Source organism: Taudactylus pleione, unplaced genomic scaffold (genome assembly GCF_031769625.1).
Source record: "Taudactylus pleione unplaced genomic scaffold, aTauple2 ptg000214l, whole genome shotgun sequence".
In the NCBI taxonomy this organism is placed as follows: Eukaryota; Metazoa; Chordata; class Amphibia; order Anura; family Myobatrachidae; genus Taudactylus; species Taudactylus pleione.
The window spans coordinates 8,005,588-8,024,308 of NW_028284616.1; the positions used below are offsets into that span (position 1 = coordinate 8,005,588).

At 46.1% G+C, this 18,721-nt stretch overlaps 1 protein-coding gene across 1 annotated transcript in view; it reads left to right on the top strand.

The window, feature by feature from the left end:
• MEF2B (myocyte enhancer factor 2B) overlaps window positions 1–18,721 on the top strand; it is a 37,419-nt gene that overhangs the window by 13,790 nt on the left and 4,908 nt on the right. The window contains exons 5-7 of the mRNA XM_088478525.1: window positions 206–315; window positions 11,504–11,600; window positions 11,736–11,844. Coding sequence (XP_088334651.1) covers window positions 206–315; window positions 11,504–11,600; window positions 11,736–11,844 — 316 coding nt within the window. The remainder of the gene's footprint in view (window positions 1–205; window positions 316–11,503; window positions 11,601–11,735; window positions 11,845–18,721) is intronic.

Sequence of the window (18,721 nt, forward strand, 5' to 3'; positions counted from 1 at the left end):
TTATGCACTATGACACACTTTCACAATGAGTCAGGTGACATTGCTACTCTATTTTACTGGCTATTTCTCATATATTCATGTATATCTTTGTGTGTATATGTATGTGTGTATATGTATGTGTGTATATTATATATGTACTATCATGTATGCAGCCATGTAAATGTCTGTCTCTTATAATGTTGCATTTATTTTAAAAATTTTGTAGATACGGGCCACCCCCTGGTGTCTCCCAGCAATCATGCGCGGCAGATCAAAATCACCTCCTCTTTTCATCAGGGAAGCAACACTCAGGGGGCTGAGATGGGTAGCGTACAGGTGAGTGCTGAGAGAGAACAAAATGTGCTCCTTTTTCTCTTGGATTGGATCCACATCTCTGGCAATCAGTAAAATACAAACAGTAAGTTACACACATGAGCAGTATTCCTTGGAGGAAGAGTTGAGGGCAGTGGAGGCTCCAGAGATGGGCTGCATAGCAATCCAAAATTCAAATAGAGGAGCCTCACCAACTGGCAGTGAGTCCCGGCTGGCGATGTTGGTCAACGTTTTGGCTGGCAGTTGGTGTGGCTCCCTGTAACACGACCGGATTAGGGGTCCCTCTCCTGGGGTAGATGGACTCCCTCTTCACACACAGCAGTCTGGGGTCTCGTACTAGCTGGTCGGTACCAGTCTTTATTGTGCAACATAAATGGAAAACAAAACATAAAAGTAAACACTAGCCTGCCTGGGTGCTAACTAGACAAGAGGTTCCCTCTCTAAAGAAATAGTGGGGCCTACTGCACAAGCGTATGCACAAGACTTACAGGTAGTTTTCACCAAGTGTCTCTGAGCCAGCCAGTCTGCTTGTTCTCCCAGGTACGAGACACTAGCTTACAATCACACACAGCCTATATCAGACAGTTCCAGGTGCAGACACTAAAGAGCCTGCTAACAGGCCAAAAAGGCCAAAACCCGGAGTGGCCTGTGGATGGAGCCCTCCCTCTCCTCACATCCACACCCCCAAGACCCAAACCGGCTTTTCAAAAAACCGACACTCAAATCTGCTTCACTGCAGACATTTCTCTTTGGGTTTTTTAGAACACATAGGTCAAAAACCTAGGACAAATGTATCTACCACTGACCACTTTATCAGTGTTCCTTCAGTTGTTCTTCCCCTTTGTTTCGACCTGTGGGGCGGAACAACTGAAGCCCCCAAGCAATGAACGTGTGACAACGCGTCTGCATTGGCCAGCTGGCTTCCTGGCCTGTGTTCTACTGAAAATGTAAAGGTTTGTATCGCCAAGAACCATCTTGTTATTCTTGCTTTACTGTCCTTGTTTTCTGACATCCATTTCAAAGGGGCATGGTCAATAATCAGTTTGAACTTCCTGCCCACCAAGTAGTACCTGAAAGTTTCTAACGCCCATTTTATGGCCACCGCTTCCTTCTCCACTGTGGCATAGTTTCTCTCATGTATATTCAATTTCCTGCTTAGGTAAAAAATAGAGTGTTCCTCACACTCTTTGCTTTGGAACAGGACCGCTCTGATGCCTACACCAGTCGCATCGGTTTGTACCACAAACTCTTTGTCAAAATCAGGGGTCACTAGAACAGGTTGGGTACATAAGGCCATTTTTAATTCTTGGAAAGCTTTCTCCGCTTCAGGACCCCATTCCACCATGATTTTTTGTTTGCCCTTGGTAAGGTCAGTAAGTGGGACCACAATGGTGGCAAAACTGCGTATGAACCTCCTATAGTATCCAGTGATCCCTAAGAAGACTCTCACCTGCTTCTTATTGAGGGGTCGTGGCCAGTTCTGTATTGCCTCAATCTTATTGAGCTGTGGTTTTATCAAACCTCTGCCAATGGTGTATCCCAGATATTTTACTTCCTCCATCCCTAGACAATACTTTTTCGGGTTGGCAGTCAAACCTGCCTTAAAGATGGAGTCTAACACTGCTTATACTCTGGGTAAGTGAGACTGCCAATCAGGACTATGTATGACAACATCATCCAGATAAGACACAGCATATCGTCTATGGGGTCTAGGAAGCTATCCATCATTCTTTGAAAGGTAGCAGGCACCCCATCTAGTCCAAAGGGTAACATCTTGTAATGAAACAACCCTTCTGGTGCAGAAAAAGCTGTTTTTTCTTTGACGTTTTCGGTTAATGGCACGTGCCAATACCCTTTGGTTAGGTCCAGAGTGGTTAAATATCTTGCTGTCCCCAGCCTTTCAATTAGTTCATCCACCCTTGGCATTGGGTAGTCATCGAATTTTGAAACACTGTTCAGCTTTCGGAAGTCATTACAAAAACGCACACTCCCATCGGGCTTTGGAATCAGCACAATGGGACTGGACCACTCACTATGTGATACTTCAATTACCCCCAACTCTAACATTTTTTTAATTTCCTTTGACACAGACTCTCTTTGGGCTTCGGGCACCCTTTAGGGCTTTAGGTTAACTTTAACCCCCGGGTCAGTGACTATGTCATGTTTGATGACCGTGGTTTTTCCTGGCAGGTCAGAAAACAGTACCCTATTTCTGATCAAAGATTCCTTGACCTCCTGCTGTTGACTGGCTGACAGGGTTTTTGCCACTGTCACTTCGGGTACCACGGGACCTGGATTTACTGGAGGAGCTTGGACGGCTGACAGTGCTGCTCTATACTTCCAGGTTCACATGATATATCTGTTCTGGTTTTCTCTTCCCCGGCTGGCAAACTTTATAGTTGACCTGTCACACTTTTTCTAAGATCTCAAAGGACCCTTGCCACTTAGCCAACAGTTTACTTTCCACCTTGGGAACCGACACCAGCACTCTGTCCCTCAAGAGCAAAGTTGCTTAACCATGCATTGCTGTTATATACCCTCTGCTGTGCTAGTTGGGCCTGTTCCAAGTGCTCCTTAACTATCGGGACTACAGCCGCAATTCTCTCTTGCATCTGGGAAACATGTTGAATCACTGTTTTATAAGGACTGGACTGCCCTTCCCACGTCTCCTTGGCAACGTCTGGTAACCCTCTTGGATGTCTCCCATATAACAAGTCGAAAGTTGAAAACCTGGTGGAGGATTGGGGAACCTCTCTTATGGCCAACAGCAGATAAGGAAACAAATAATCCCAATCTTTACCATCTTTGTCGACTACTTTCCTTAACACATGTTTTAAGGTCTTGTTAAACCTGTTGACCAAACCATCGGTTTGGGGGTGATAAACCGAGGTCCTTAACTGGTTAATCTTAAACAGGCGGCACAACTCCTTCATAACTTTTGACATGAACGGGGTACCCTGCTCAGTTAGTATCTCCTTAGGTATTCCCAATCTGCTAAAAGCATGGACCAGCTCTCTAGCAATGGACTTGGTTGATGTATTGCGTAGCGGTATCGCTTCCGGGTATCTGGTAGCGTAGTCCAGAATTACAAGAATATATTGATGTCACCGGGCAGACTTCAGGGTCCCACCAAGTCCATAGCTATTCTTTCAAATGGTACCTCTATAATTGGTAGTGGGACTAGAGGACTTTTGAAATGTGGTCTGGGAGCATGATACTGGCATTCAGGGCAGGAGGCGCAGAAGTCAGATACGTCTTTATCGACACCGGGCCAGAAAAACCTCTGCACGATTCGCTCAATGGTTTTCTGTACCCCTAGGTGGCCTGCTGCTATATGACCATGGGCCAGATCTAACACCGTTCTCCTGTAAGCTTTGGGGACTATTAATTGTTCCACAATCTCCTCCCCTTTCTTAGTCATCTGATACAACAGATCCTGACATATTACCATGTAAGGATACGTCAAGGGACTATCGAGATCTACGGGTTTACCACTGACCACCTTCACATTCTACCTGGCTTTCATCAGAGTAGGGTCATTTAACTGCTCTACGGCAAAGACCTCTCTTCCGACCTCTAAATCCGGCAGACGATCAACGGGCTCTACAACACTTGGCGAGCCAACATCACGCTCCGCATTCTCTAGTTCGCCCATCATACTACAAACTGGGAACATCTCTGACTCTGCCACTACATCAGTCACCCTTTCAGACGAGGCAGGATGATTTACCACTGTGCAAAACCGGCTTTCCCACAACTTCCAGAAGTGAGCAAAGTCTGTTCCCAATATCACATTATACATTAAGCCCTGTACCAAACCCACAGAGACTACTGCGGAACCACATGGCATCTCGATGTTCACTTCGGCAGTAATATAATACAGAGTATCCCCATGTATGCATGTCATACCAACAGTTTTTCCCTTATGCTTCAAAGGGTTCACCAGCTCAGTTCTCAAAAGTATAAACAGGCTACCAGAGTCTAACAGAGCCTCTACTCGGTTGCCTTCCACAGTGAGTACACACATGTGTTTATCTGTCTCAGCCTGCCGGTCAGCAGTACTGGCTGGATGTGCAAAGAAAGACCCCCTGCGGTTGACAGAAGCAGTATCACATTGCATGGGCTCAGTGGTAAGTGAACAATTAGCTGCTATATGGTCGAAGTCCCCACATTGGAAATATTGAGTCACATTAATGTCTAGTCTTTTGCAGGGTAGGAACCTTCCTGGCCTGGCAGGCCTGTCTTCAGGTTCCCCACCCTCAGTCTTAGGCACATTCCACCGCCCAGCACCCTTCTTCCCAGGAACAGTCTTACCATTGTTGAGGGGAGTTCGCCGGTGCGCCATCGGGGCTCGGTGGGGCAGACTCATCAGCTCCTCAGCTGCCACGTACCTCTCCACCAGTTCGACTAAGTGGTCTGCGGACTTAGGGTTGGCATGGCTCACCCACTTGCACAAGGATGCAGGTAGGGATCTCCAGATACCGGTCCATCACAACTCGCTCGACTATTTGTGGTCCTGTCAGCGTCTCGGGCTGTAGCCACTTGGGGATAGAAGGACGAGGTCGTGCATCTGTGAGCATGGAGGTCTGTCCATTTGGAACTCCCAGCGGTGGACTCATTGGGCATGAACAAAGGTGGTGACTCCCAAGCGAGTTAGGATCTCCCGTTTTAATTTCACATAGTCCTTAGCATGGGTCAGGCATAAATCATAATAGGCCTTTTGTGGCTCCCCAGACAGGAAAGGTACCACCAGACTTGCTCATTGCTCCTTGGGTCAACCCTCCCTTTCGACTGTTCTCTCAAATGCGGTGAGATACGCCTCCCTCCACATCATCGCCCGAAGTCATCTTTTGTAGGAAGTGACTGGCTCGTATGGAGTGAGTGGTGGTGGGAGAACCAGTAGTAGCATCTCCAGGCTGGGCGACCAGGTGCTGTACCACCTCCTTAATAGCCTGGCGGGATTCCTCGAGGGTGACTTGTTGCTGCCTCTGGGCTGCCTCCAAGGCCATCAGTTGTACATTGGTAGCTTCCTGCTGAGCCCGGATAGCTTCCTGCTGTACTGGGGTAGCTTCCTGCTGAACTTTATTAGTCTCCTGCTGAGCTGCCGTAGCCTGTAGCAGGGCTTTTACAACATCCTCCATTTTACCTCCAGGTGCTGGATGGAAGCTGAACCTTGCCTCTCTGAGCATTGGCTGACGCCACCTTCAGGGATTCAATAATCACGTGTCTGCCCCATTAAATTTTAAAGGACAAATTTTCCTTGCTGCACTTTTCAGTGTGGGCGTGCCCGCATTCTCCACCAATTTTAACACGACCAGATTAGGGGTCCCTCTCCTGGGATAGATGGACTCCCTCTTCACACACACAGCAGCCGGAAAAATAGTACACCAGTCTGGGGTCTCATACTAGCTGGTCGGTACCTGTCTTTATTGCGCAACATAAAAGGAAACCAAAACATAAAAGTAAACGCTAGCCCGTCTGGGCGCTAACTAGACAAGAGGTTCCCTCTCTAAAGAAATAGTGGGGCCTACTGCCTCCACCATCAACACAAGTGTATGCACAAGACTTACATGTAGTTTTCACCAAGTGTATCTGAGCCAGCCAGTCTGCTTGCTCTCCCAGGTATGAGACACTAGCTTACAATCACACACAGCCTATATCAGACAGTTCCAGGTGCAGAACTTAATGAGCCTGCTCCCTGCTAACAGGCTAAAAAGGCCAAAACCTGGAGTGGCCTGTGGATGGAGCCCTCCCTCTCCTCACATCCACACCCCCAAGACCCAAACCGGCTTTTCAAAAAGCCGACACTCAAATCTGCTTCACTGCAGACTTTTCTTCTGGGGTTTTTTAGAACACATAGGTCAAAAACCTAGGACAAATGTATTAACCACTGACCACTTTACCAGTGTTCCTATCACACTCCCCTATTGAATTTTGTACTGTGCTGCAGCCCCACCTCTTAAGCTGCCACTGGTTGAGGGTGTCTAGTTTTCTAACTGGAGTTATTTTGGTGATGTTTCTGATTACCTGGCAAATCCTTATACAATAATACTATGCTCAGAATTCAGGTTTTTACAAAATTGTCATTTTTCTTTCAGCAGTAGGGTGACACAGCTGTGGTTATGTTTCACCACATGGCACTGTAAAAATTCACTTTTCTCTGTCCTAACATAACTCAAATGTTGTTCAAAGGATCAGAACACAATCGCCCTCTTCCCTACCATTTACTCGCCTGGTGACTGTTTTAGATGAGTCAATTGTGGAATCTTCCTTGAGTGAAGATGATGACAAGGCTCTGGACAATTCAGTAACCTCTCCAGTTCTTGTGAGCAATTCAAGATGTAGTCCCATCAGTCTGTTATTCAGACCATGAGGGAAGGGGATTTTCTCACATCCCAGTATTTCAGGGATGCTTACCTTTATGGTAGGATCTCCAGTGCTTACTACACTTTCAATTATAAATGCTTACCTTGGTTTGTCATCATCTTTGCTGATCCCCGACAATGGTATAGCCTCTATAGCAGGAGTATTTAACATGTGGCCCTCTAGCTGCTGTGAAACTACACATCCCAGCATGCCCTGCCACATTTTTAGCATGCCCTAATAGCAAAACTGTGGCAGGGCATGCTAGGATGTGTAGTTCTACAGCAGTTGGAAGGCCACATGTTGGAAACCCCTGCTCTATGGTGACACTTCTGTGCTGTCAGAGGGTCATGTTTGTTAAAAATCTGGACCAAATCCTGGAGATTACCCAATCCAGAATAAATTACGAATTGCCCTCTCCATTTTATGCTAAATCATCTTTGGCTCTGTTAACTTTCATAGCGTTCCATTCTGATACTGCATAACAGTGGTGTAGACTGTATAAGCAGCTGCACATGCAGTCCATTTGGATTACACTTCTACAAGTGGCATGTTGTCCCTAACAGATATCTGTCTCCGGGGATAGGGGAAGGGATTGCTCTCATGTGATGGTGTGGAGACATCTCTTAGGAAGTGTTTCATCATAACTGCATGCAGGGTATATAGGGCATGATTGAGAAACAGACGTAATGCTGATGTTTATGTAGTTGAGCAATTTTTGGCTAATGCGCAAAAAGTCTAGGAAACCCTTACTCCACACATGGTAACCGAGGTGTGAAATGTCATACGCAAACACGTACAACATCGTTATGACTATAGATGGCGTCTGCAGTGCATGGGCATTTCAGTATGGAGACTAGGAAGTGAGCTAAAGTGTTCACAAAAAAAGACCGTCTATTGGGGGCGTATTATGAGAGTGTCAAGGTTGTGTCTTAGATCACGGCTGCATTCAATTCACACATTTACAGCCTCAGAGGCCATGTTTGGATGTGCTTGAGATGAATAGCCTGAGTAACCCCAGGTTACCGCATCTGATGGTGCACTGATGGTGGAGTGTTTACAATCACCGTCACAGTTGCACAGTCCATGGAGCCTAAAAGTGGTCATCTTAGCGCTTGTACTCACCATCGCACGCTGGTTCACTAGGTAAAGGCTGAGATTAACATTTGCATATTTCCGCAACAGCTGTTGAGACAGCGGTTGTACTAACGAATGCATTAACATCCATCTCTGAATCAGGCCCATAATCTCCTCAGGAGTCTATCATAATAGTCAATTTCCTGGAATTTAGGGCCATCTTTTTGGCCCCAGAACCTGGATATAGTTCCTCATGACCAGAAAGTTAGGCTGCTGATAAGCAACTGCTATGACATTGTCTATCTGGACTAGAAATGAGCAGTTCAGTTTTTACTTGGTTCTTTTCGACAAATTAGTGCAAGTTCGGATTAGTTCAGATTTATCTTCTTGGCTATCCAAAACACGTGAGAGCCAGCTAGCCAATATGATGTTGTTTTTGAGATCCGAACATAACCGCGTAAAACCAAACCAAACATCTGTAATCTGAACCATGAAGCGGTATCTGTTGGCCCCATACCATGAGAAATGTTGCATACCATGAGGAACCTACATTGCGGGTGGGATTGGACAATGAGGAGTCTCAGTATGAGATGTCAGTGCCTGGTCCCAGGTAAGTAGTCAGTCGATCTTGTGGTTTTGTGGTCTGGTGCTTACATGGTGATTACTGGTAATATATCTATTGGTTTTGCAGCTAAATCACATGCTCCTTCTTTTCAGCACCATGAAATGTAGGCATGTCTTATTTACACAATTGCAGCTTCATGGCTGTTCTAGTTTGTCTACATGTTCCATTTTCCCCGGATTCCACTTATCTTCTCTCATTCCATGGAAGAGTCAATCTGGAAAGGGTATGGGTATGGTGCCCTACTGGGCCAGACAGTGCCGATATGTAGATCTGGTTAATCTATCCATCAGTCAACTTTGGCATCTTCCTCTTTAGAAGCAATTCTTGTCTACCGCCTGACAGCACTTTAACAGCATGGTTCTTGAAACCACCGTTCTTAAGTGAAAGTGCTTTACTGACCCAGTTATATGGACCAGTTGCAGAACTGAAGTTCTTATTTTCCTGGGTATATTATAGGTTTTGGTACTTATGTCTTGTGTTGTTTTCTACCTGAAATGTTTAACATCTCTTTTTTGCATCTTCTCCACTGGTGGAGCAGTGGCTCTGAGTTCTCTCAAGGTCTAAGTATCTGTCTTCTTAGTGTTTTATCAGTGCATTGGTGCTACAAGATTTATGTTGGTTTAATAAGAAATAGACCATCATCATTTTCACTTATTTATATATGACATGTCATAAAAATCTGCAGTGCCTAACAGCCAGTATAACAAATCATACTAAAAAACACATATCATACAGTACATATCAATAAACCACGGACATAGAAGATTGACATAGATGGTGCTGACATGAAACAAAGGATGGAAAGCCCTGCTCATGAGAGCTTACACTCTAGGTGGTGTATTTACTAAAGTGAGAGTTTTTAGAAGTGGAGATGTTGCCCTTCGCAACCAATCAGATTCTATTATTTTCTAGAAGGTGCTAGTTAAATGTTAAGTGAAATCTGATTGGTTGTTATGGGCAACATCTCCACTTCTAAAATCTCTCACTTTAGTAATTGTACCCCTAAATGAAGGGGGAAAGCTGGAACCATATGAACTAGAGGAACAGGATGATAGCTGGTAGCATCAGATGGTGGAGGTGGGATGTAGTTATGTGACCGGCGGCCGCCCACAATACCGACTGCTGAATGAAGGTAAAGGATTCATGATAGGCTTCGAAATACCGACGCCTATCATAATCCCGATGCCGGAAACCAGGAGAACGCGTGCCCACACGAGGGGGGTGTTAGGTTTAGGCAAGTTAGCGGGAACAGTGTTAGGTTTTGGGGGGGGGGTGGTTAGTATTAGGCACCCCTCGGGTGAAGGGTTAGGGTTATGAACCCCAGGGAAAGGTTAGGGTCAGACACCCCCCCGGGAGGGTTAGGTTTAGGGAACAGTAAGGCGGGGTTAGGGTTAGACACCCCCGGGGGTAGGTTAGGGTTAGGCACTTGGGGGGGAGGTTAGGGTTAGGCACCACTAAGGGAGGGTTAGTGGGGGAGACAGGAGAGGTTAGGGTACTTACCTGCCTCTGTCGGGATCTTCATCCTGTCGGGCAGCCGCTGTCGGGATTTGAACTAGCAGCTAAATAGCCGCCGGCATTTCAATACCATTCCGGTGGAGGCTATAGTGCAAAGTTAGGTTTTGAGAAAATATTTGAAAGGTAGATTTTTGCGTGAGAGTCTGGTCAGGAAGGGTACGGAGTTCTTTAAGTAGAGAGTGGCATGGGAGAGGTTATTGGCAGATCTAAGAGCTTGTGATGGATAGTGTCAAAGACGTATAAGGTGCATGTGCATTGCAAATGAAAACACACAATCTATGTCTCACTAACAAACGTATGTTCAACTCATCACCCACAATGAGGTTTTCTTCTGTGTGTAAGCTGTAAATATTAACTAAGAAGAAGATAGAGCAAACTTGAAGGTATTCTTAATTTAGCATTTGCAATGATGAAGTTTTCAGAGATTATCAGTCAATTCTTCAGTGATCAGAATGAATATATCATAAACACATGTGCCAGTATTTATGGTTACTGCAGTAGGAAACCCTGCCAGCATCACAATAAATGTCATCAGAGACATGGACAGCAGCGGAATAGATCTGGCCAAAGAGGTAGTACCAGAATTGGATGTGAGTGGCAGGTGATTGTCCTACATCTGATCATTGGGCCTGAGCGCTCGCAAGCGGGTCGATGGTGCCCAAGTGCGCATGCACTTGATGGAGGCGGCTCCATCGTGCACATGCGCGAGACCCGAATAACGACGGCCAAGCCGTAGTTAAGGGTCTCGCACCAAAGGGGGCGTGCTGTCGATGGTGATTGACAGCACGCTCCCTTTGGTGGGCGTGTCGGGGCGTGGCTGCCCAGACGGAAGCGTTCCCATGGGAATGCCTACCGTCTGGGTCCGGCCCCACTGACATCACTAGTGATGTCAGTGGGAGTGCTTTTAGCTCTGATAGAGCCAAAAGCACTCCTGGGCTTGCGGCAGCGAGACCCTACCGCAGGGTCTCGTCGCAAGCCCGATGGTCAAGACCATCGCAACCATCATTTTGGCCGCTCGCTATAGCTGTGGGTGGTCACCCACAGCTATGCGAGCGGCCAGGAGGCCGCTCCAAAAAGGAGCAGGGACGGCCCTGATTCAGAGCGAGCGCTCTGTCAGAGCGTCCGGCTCTGAATCAGGGCCATAGTACAGTGTATTTATCCCAGTATGTCCTGTTGTTGTTCATTTCCTTGGCAGTATCACAATAAATGTTGCAACAAGGCCAGGGACTCTCTCCCTTTGGTAACAAACTAAAAATAAATCAGACATCGTTTTTATTTTAATGGAAGGGACTCTTCTCAAAGACTAGAAGCAAGTGTCCAGCTTTTCTTCCAAATTGCTCCATCCTATATGCTCTGACACGTGACTTTATAGAGACAGGCAGTCCGCCATTTGCATAAATAAATGTTGCTTTTCCTCCTGAATTCATAAAATACTGCACCCACAGTGTGTTTTGTTTACTTTAGTACATTCCACTAATGTATTGTAAGCTATGCTCATAGATATTAGTACCTGAATATTTGTGGCTTCCGCATATAACTGTAATATTATCATTCATATATATGTAAGTCTGTATATACCAAAAAGCGAAAACTTTTTTTTTGGTCTCTCAGCAAAGACCTATGGTTTTCCGGAGTCTTCCAGCCCGGTACGCCACGCTACCAACCCATGGTCACGGAAAATACCCACATGCATCAGTGCATCACACAGGTCTGTGTCCAAATACATTTATTTTTCGACAATAATAAATCCTGTCAGAGTTGTAGTACACAGTTAGGAAAATTACAAATGCATTGGTGCTTTTTTTAATTTAAATTTAAATTTTTTTATTGGTTTTAACTTCAGATATATCAGATCCATCTTTCCACCTACCCTCAGCTAGACAACCGAGATCCACATCATCCTCTTGGGCACACCCTCAGTCATCAGGGACTCATGGCGACTCTCATTTAAGGTAAGGTAGGAATTGAAGAAATGGCTTTTAAAAGTGTTTTTTTTAATCCATTTCCATAAATACAATAAATAACATGCTAAACACCTTGGGCATGATTCAGAGCCGGACGCTATTTGCGGACGGTCGTTCAGGAAAAGGGGGTGGCTATTCGAATGAACCGTTCGCTCTTTGCGGTCTGTTCACGCCTCCATGTCTGAACGAGCGAACAATCTTGCGGTCATTTTTTGGATAAATACGCCCCCTGGCCGTTCGCATCCTACGTCATGTCCGCTATTTATTAGATTAATCGAGTACATCGACCAGCGTATGAACTGCTCGCTATTCTTGTGGTTGGTTTTTCCTACCACAATCTTGCGAGCAGTTCTGACTATAAAACAACCCAGTGACGTGGTCAATGACGCTGCTGTATTAATTATGCACACCCATAAAACGCCCGTTTTGACCTTTAAGCACGCCTGTGTTCTGATCTCCACTCTCCGTTTTCAAGCACCTTCCCCTGTTACCACCCACATACTCCTCCTCCTGTCACTCAAAATAGCAGGCATTCGCTATTTAGCGAACAAACGATTTTCGGCCACACTGACTGGTTCGCGCATGCGTATTACGATCCGTACGCATGCGCAGTTGGGCAAACATCGCTCGGAACGAATGACTGGCCGCTTACTAGCGGCTCTGAATCAGGCCCCTTGTCACAACTACAATATTCAAAACTCTCAACGGCTTTCTAGAGGATCCGGCTAGTGAGATCACATTTACAGAAGCTCTCATCTTGAGCAGTGCCTCTAACCATCACTTACTAGTGACCATGGGCGTAGCTAGAACTTTGTGGGTCCCATAGCAACATTTTGAAGGGGCCCCTCATAGCTTCTATAGCCAACTCTTTCATCAGCACTCCACCGCAGTGGGCGTGTCTAGTGCTGCCCAGGGGGCGTGCTTACTGCCACCAATTATTTTTATTAGCTCCTGTCTGTTTGATCAGGCTAATACATTATGAATAAGGATACTTGTATAACTGTTATAAGTTTGTTGGACATGGTTTTTCAAAAATAGCACAATTGAGAAAGAAAAAAGCAATGGCAGGTAAACATGAGGATATAAGCTTTACTGCTAAATTTAGATATTTGCGTAAAGTTATCTCTTAATGTTGATTTTCCAAAATTATTTAAATGCCAATGCTGGACATAGCTAAACATTTTCAACATTTTTCTTTTAAATTTAAGACATACTTCTATATTCTCACTACTCGATGCTGTTATTAGTTACAACGGACAATCAATTGTTTCATTTTTCCTATAAGTTGCAACAGCATTGTAAAATAATGACACAGAATAATGTAATATGTGTGTTGTTGCCAATGTCCCTCATTTCTAAGGACATCTCCAAGTCCTGAAGATCTCAGATACATTTTGCTATTATTCTTGAATAGTACAGTTACTGTTGTTGTATAGTTCAGCATGTAATCATTTACAATGTCGACATCACAATGTTGACAGTTAAGATGTCGACATGTGCAGAATTCTGCACGGACTGGGGGGGGATTAGAGTTAGGCTATGGGAGGGGAGGGGGAGGGTTATACACTAGTGGAGAGGGTTAGGTGTTAAGGGTTAGGATTAGCAATATACTTACAGGCGAAAGCACCATTTGGATCTGCCGTAAGTGGTCACCTGACTGTGGACATGGACACTGACAATATGAATTTAAACATGATGAATGTCAAAATATACCACACCCAAATACGGCAGATGTAATTTTCTATATCTATTTATTCAAATATAGTACTATTGTATAATTATTATTGTGCAGTGGTGATATTATGTAGGGAATATAGATAACAAAAATTCAGGCGCTAAAGTATATATATATAATTATTCTAAGCAGCTCCTATATTGTGACTCTGTAACACCAAAGTTATATAGAACAAAAGTATTTAGTATACTCATAAAGAGCGCTATATTCGGTATCAAATTAATTTTAATTATGCATATAAGATCAACAATAACAACATAAAATATATATATTAAAAAATTATTCAAATATGTGACATATTTAAAAAGCCTTAATATATATCACTGCATTAGGCATCTGTCCAGTTTGACGAACAAAATAGTCTGTATCAATCTGATTCCAATATAGAGAGTTCTATTGTAATCAAATGCCCAGTCCTATAGATTAAAGCACACTTGGATGTCCTTACTTAGCCAGCTTGTAAAACTCTCTGCTGCCAGCGCTTGTTTCAACCTCCCCCCGGATTTCCAAACACATAATTCAGTAGGTGTCCCTACCCATATGTGGGCAGTAGCTCCAAATCTTAGTCCTTCTCATGTGATGCAGGGGAGGGAGAGCATGGCCAGGATTCGGCGGCTTACATAGGCAGCAGTCAGCAAGGATCGGCTTGATGTTTAAAGGTGAGTATGGACACCAGGCAAATGATCAGCAAGTTATTCCCCAAAACGTGCCATATGCAGGAACAGCCCTCACATGTTTCTCCGCTGTTTTCCTGTAGCGGTTTCTTCAAAGGGATCAGGCAGAATGCAGCTACATAGCCCTTTCCTGGTGTACATTTGTGTATCTGTAGATGCTGTAATACTGCCTGGTGCATCTTTATACGCCACCATTGGTCACACCATCGATACTTACACCAGCCGTATGGCAGGTGCAGATTATCCATCTGAATAGGTCTCCTATGTCAGCGATTAAACGTCTGTGTACACAAACACTTCATCGACACTCCCATAACACTGCCATAACACTCCCATAAGACAGACCATCTCTGTGCGTCTGAATAGCCATCACCAGGGCCGCAACTAGGGGGGGCTAGAGGTGCACGTGCACCGGGTGCCGGAATGCAGGGGGTGAAAATAGGCTGACTCACGGTGGCTTGGCTGCAGATTCAGATAACGGCCATCCAAAAATGTCAGCCGTCTAGGAGGAGACAGATGCTAGAGGTCCTTACTGGACCTCTAGTGTCTGTCTCCTCCTTGGTGACGGCCATTTTTGGATGACTATTTTCAGCAGATTCCATGCGGACTAGCCGTCTGCATGGACTCTGCTGAAAACGGCCATCCAAAACTGGCCGCCGCCAAGGAGGAGACAGACACTACAGGTCCTACTGGACCTCTAGTGTCTGTTAGACAAGCGCAAGTGTCGGGAGAAGATGCTGAAAGCTGCATCTTCTCCCGTGAAACCTCCTGGCAACGAGCATAAACCCCATGGCAACGAGCGTGAAACCCCCTGGCAACGAGCATGGAACCCATGACAACGAGTAGGTAATTTTAAAGTAATTAGAAGTCTTACTGTGGGGCATAAAATGGTATCGGGCAAATATGTAAGTGGCACTTTGGAAATAGGCATTACCATGTGTTGCATAATGTGTAATGGGCATTCTGGTGTGTGGAATAATGTAAGTCACTATACCAGGGATATCTGACTAGTACACTGCCTTATGGAGGAGCAAGGCCACAATCCAGGTACGGGAAGGGAGGGGGCGCAAAATTGCTGCCTTGCACCGGGTGACAGATATCCTAGTTTCGGCCTTGCCATCACCCAGTCACCGCTCAGGAATGCCCACTACATTTTCACTGTATTTCTCCGTGCATGCATCTGGAATCACAACTGTGACCCTATACAAACACAATCGGGATGCATGCGCTTGTGAATTAAGTGCATGTGCAGTAAAAAAAAAAGCTCAACTCAGTGACCATTGGCATTGCATCCAAATTGGAATCAGGCCCACTATATGTGTTACCTAGCAGCAAGCTGTTGCTGGGAAGCCTGACTGTCTAAACCAGGTATGGGGAACCTCAGGCCCAGGGGCCGTATATGACCCCGGGAATCATTTGGTCTGGCCCTCTGAGCTTTTTTCTGCTAGGCTCATCTGGCTATCAAGGTGCCTAGAATTGCACCCTGCAGCCAGAATCTATGCAGCAGTGCCGCCTGGAGCGTCCTTAGGATGCTTCAGACGGTCACAACGCTGCCCTTACAGCTCCCCGAAACATCCTCAGGATGCTTCGGGCATTGCTGTAATCACTCGCGATTGTGGCCCCGCCCCCCATGTGGCATCACGCGGAGGGGCATGGCCTGCACCAGGCCTGCGAATAATGTTATATATATCAAAATGGCCTTCGGCAGAAAAAAGGTACCCCACCCCTGGTCTAAACACAAAGGCGAGATCTGGCGAAATGCTGGCAAAACGTTAGTGAAAACAAGAAGAACCTCCACATATTATAGTACTAGTATATATATATAATTGCCACTAGTACATTACTGAGTTATATTTTTACTAGGGATTAAATAATAAGATCTCCATTGGCTTATTGCTAATTAAATACCTTAACCAACCTTAATTAACTAAGCACTTAACTTATCTAATAAAGGAAGAGACGGATACCATAACAGCTTGGATAAAAGGTCACAGCTTTTATTTCTGAATTAATTAATTAATGAATTCACCTAACCATGGTGGCCAGGAGACGCTGCATACTCAGTTCCAGCTTTCAAACTGACTTAAACGGGGAACGACTAAAACGTTCCCCCTAAAGACGCACTTACGCTGTGAAGGTCTCGCCTCCCTCCTGGGCCAGTCTACTCCGCGCGCTTCCGTACAAAAGCGCTCGGGTCCCCTCGTACGAGAAGGACAGACTCGTCATGTTACATCGAGGTCCAGCGCCCTCACAACGCTCTCTTGCGTCACAATAAAGCCACTGAGATCCAGCGTTCTCCCGCCAAAGCCAGCCCCAAATTGAGACTGGCCCGCCACCAAAGGAAAAAAACACTAATCCAAAAAGGCAAGCAACTTCTTAATAAACAACCCTAAACCCAAATTATTAAAATGAACCCAATCTGGGCGAAAAAATCTAGGTAAATCCGAACCCCAAAAGCTATGCCTGACTACCAAGCCACCAAATGGCAAGACATGCTTATTCAAAGCTCTGTTGACCTTACGTCTAGCCCTATCCAAAGCCTTGTGATCACGCTCACCACGCCAAATCAGCCGCGGCACTATGTCAGACCATACAATGCGCACATTCGGCCACAGCAAACGAACTGCATCAACCAATTCTCTCAGCTGAAAAGGCAACTCCAAACCTTTCAATTTGCACAGATCATTCCCACCAACATGCAGAACCAACCAGTCAGGTACACCCCATTTCGCTGCAGACTCCTCCAACAAATCACGCACAGAAGCACAAAGCAAGCCACGCACACCTATCCAGCGAACATGCCTGCCACCCAACAATTCACTGGCCCGTCTAGCCAAACCATGCCGTTCAGCCCAATAAATATAGGAATGGCCGACCAGCCAAACCTGCTCTTCTCCAAAGTCTTCCCCTGTAAGGAAAGAACACCCTAACCGTGAGCCACCGCACCAAAACCAAACTGCACACAAAAAAATTAACACATAGCAACTAACCTAGCCAGGATGCAATGGGGGAAACAGGTAACCCGAGTGAAGGAGAAAAACTAAAAAACCTTCCCCGTGAACCAAGTTGGGCCAGATGATGGCTCCCGGGAGGAAAAACTAAAAAATTCCTTCACACCCCCACTTATCGAATGCTAACCATTGGACGGTACGCAACGTTTTCGGGTTGTCGCAGGAGCGCACCTACAGCTTGTCGCAGCGAACATACGTCTTATATGCAGAGGACCTCCACCTCCCGATCTTTTGAATACCACTGGCTGACGCTCCTGCTACCGCTGCACTAGTGGTGGCACCAATCCTGAAGGAATGAGTCCCGTAACTAGCGCCATCTAAGCCTAACGCCACTAAGCTACGCCGAAGCACAGCAGCGAATTGAAATTTAGAAAGAGGGGACAAATTTGAGTGCACCAGCCATTGGGCACCACCTGCTGGGCGACCAGCCATATATAAAGCGGCGAGCCGCACTGGGCAAACCGAAGCGTCATCCTGTCTATGCAAAGTAACCCACCTGCCCCGGCCTAACTGATCCGTCTTGGAAAACCACAGTTTACACAAAACAGATGACTCCTGGAACACGATATCTCCCATCATGAACCCTGAGGACACGAGGACTTGCTGGAAGCTACCATCTCACTGACCCTGAAAGCCCCAAAAAACGCGACTGCAAAAACTAATCGGAAAAATCGAAGCCTCAAAAGAATCCGAAGCCACACTATCCACCACACCCAGCAAGCGGACAAGGAGATTTAGACCGATAGGCCTACGGGAGTCGGCCCTGGCGGGAAACTCCTTGGCCCAACCTTTAGGGGCTTTAGAAAGGATGAACGATTTGGTGGGATCTGGTAAACCTTTTAATTTACTGAAAAAGGAAATCCCCGCCAGCGCCGAAGTCATGGAAGCCTTGGAATGACCTTGCTGGTAATGCCCCCACACAAACCTAGACATCAACTCCGAGGGAGACTTACCCGGCTGAGGGCTTTGTGAACAGAAAGCCTGCCAATCCTGCCACGACGCAGCATAAGCCCTCCGAGTTGCGGGAGCCAGCAACCTCTGCGCCAGGCCCTCTATTCCGGCCTGATAATCTGCCATACAAAAGGAGGGCAAGGTAACCCAACTGCAGAAGCCGCCAGCGCCAGCAAACGGAAACGGGAGAATTGAAATCGGGACAATGCATCAGCGATCGCATTATGGACCCCAGCAGGGGCTGGCTGGCAACTTTTAGCCTGCGGGCAAATGCATGCAGGCGGCCCTGGCAGAGGAGTAGCGTGTAGCCAGGGTGCCCAAAGAACGTGCGTGCTATGGCACCCCCCGCCCTCAAATGTTTCAGGGAGGAGGCAGGTCCATATGGGATTAATGTAAGGTAAAAATAAAGATTAGGGGCAGCCCCCCATCGTAGTGCCCATATGCAGTGCCCCCGTGTGCCACAGGAGAGAACACCCCTATTCAGGCCTCCAGTA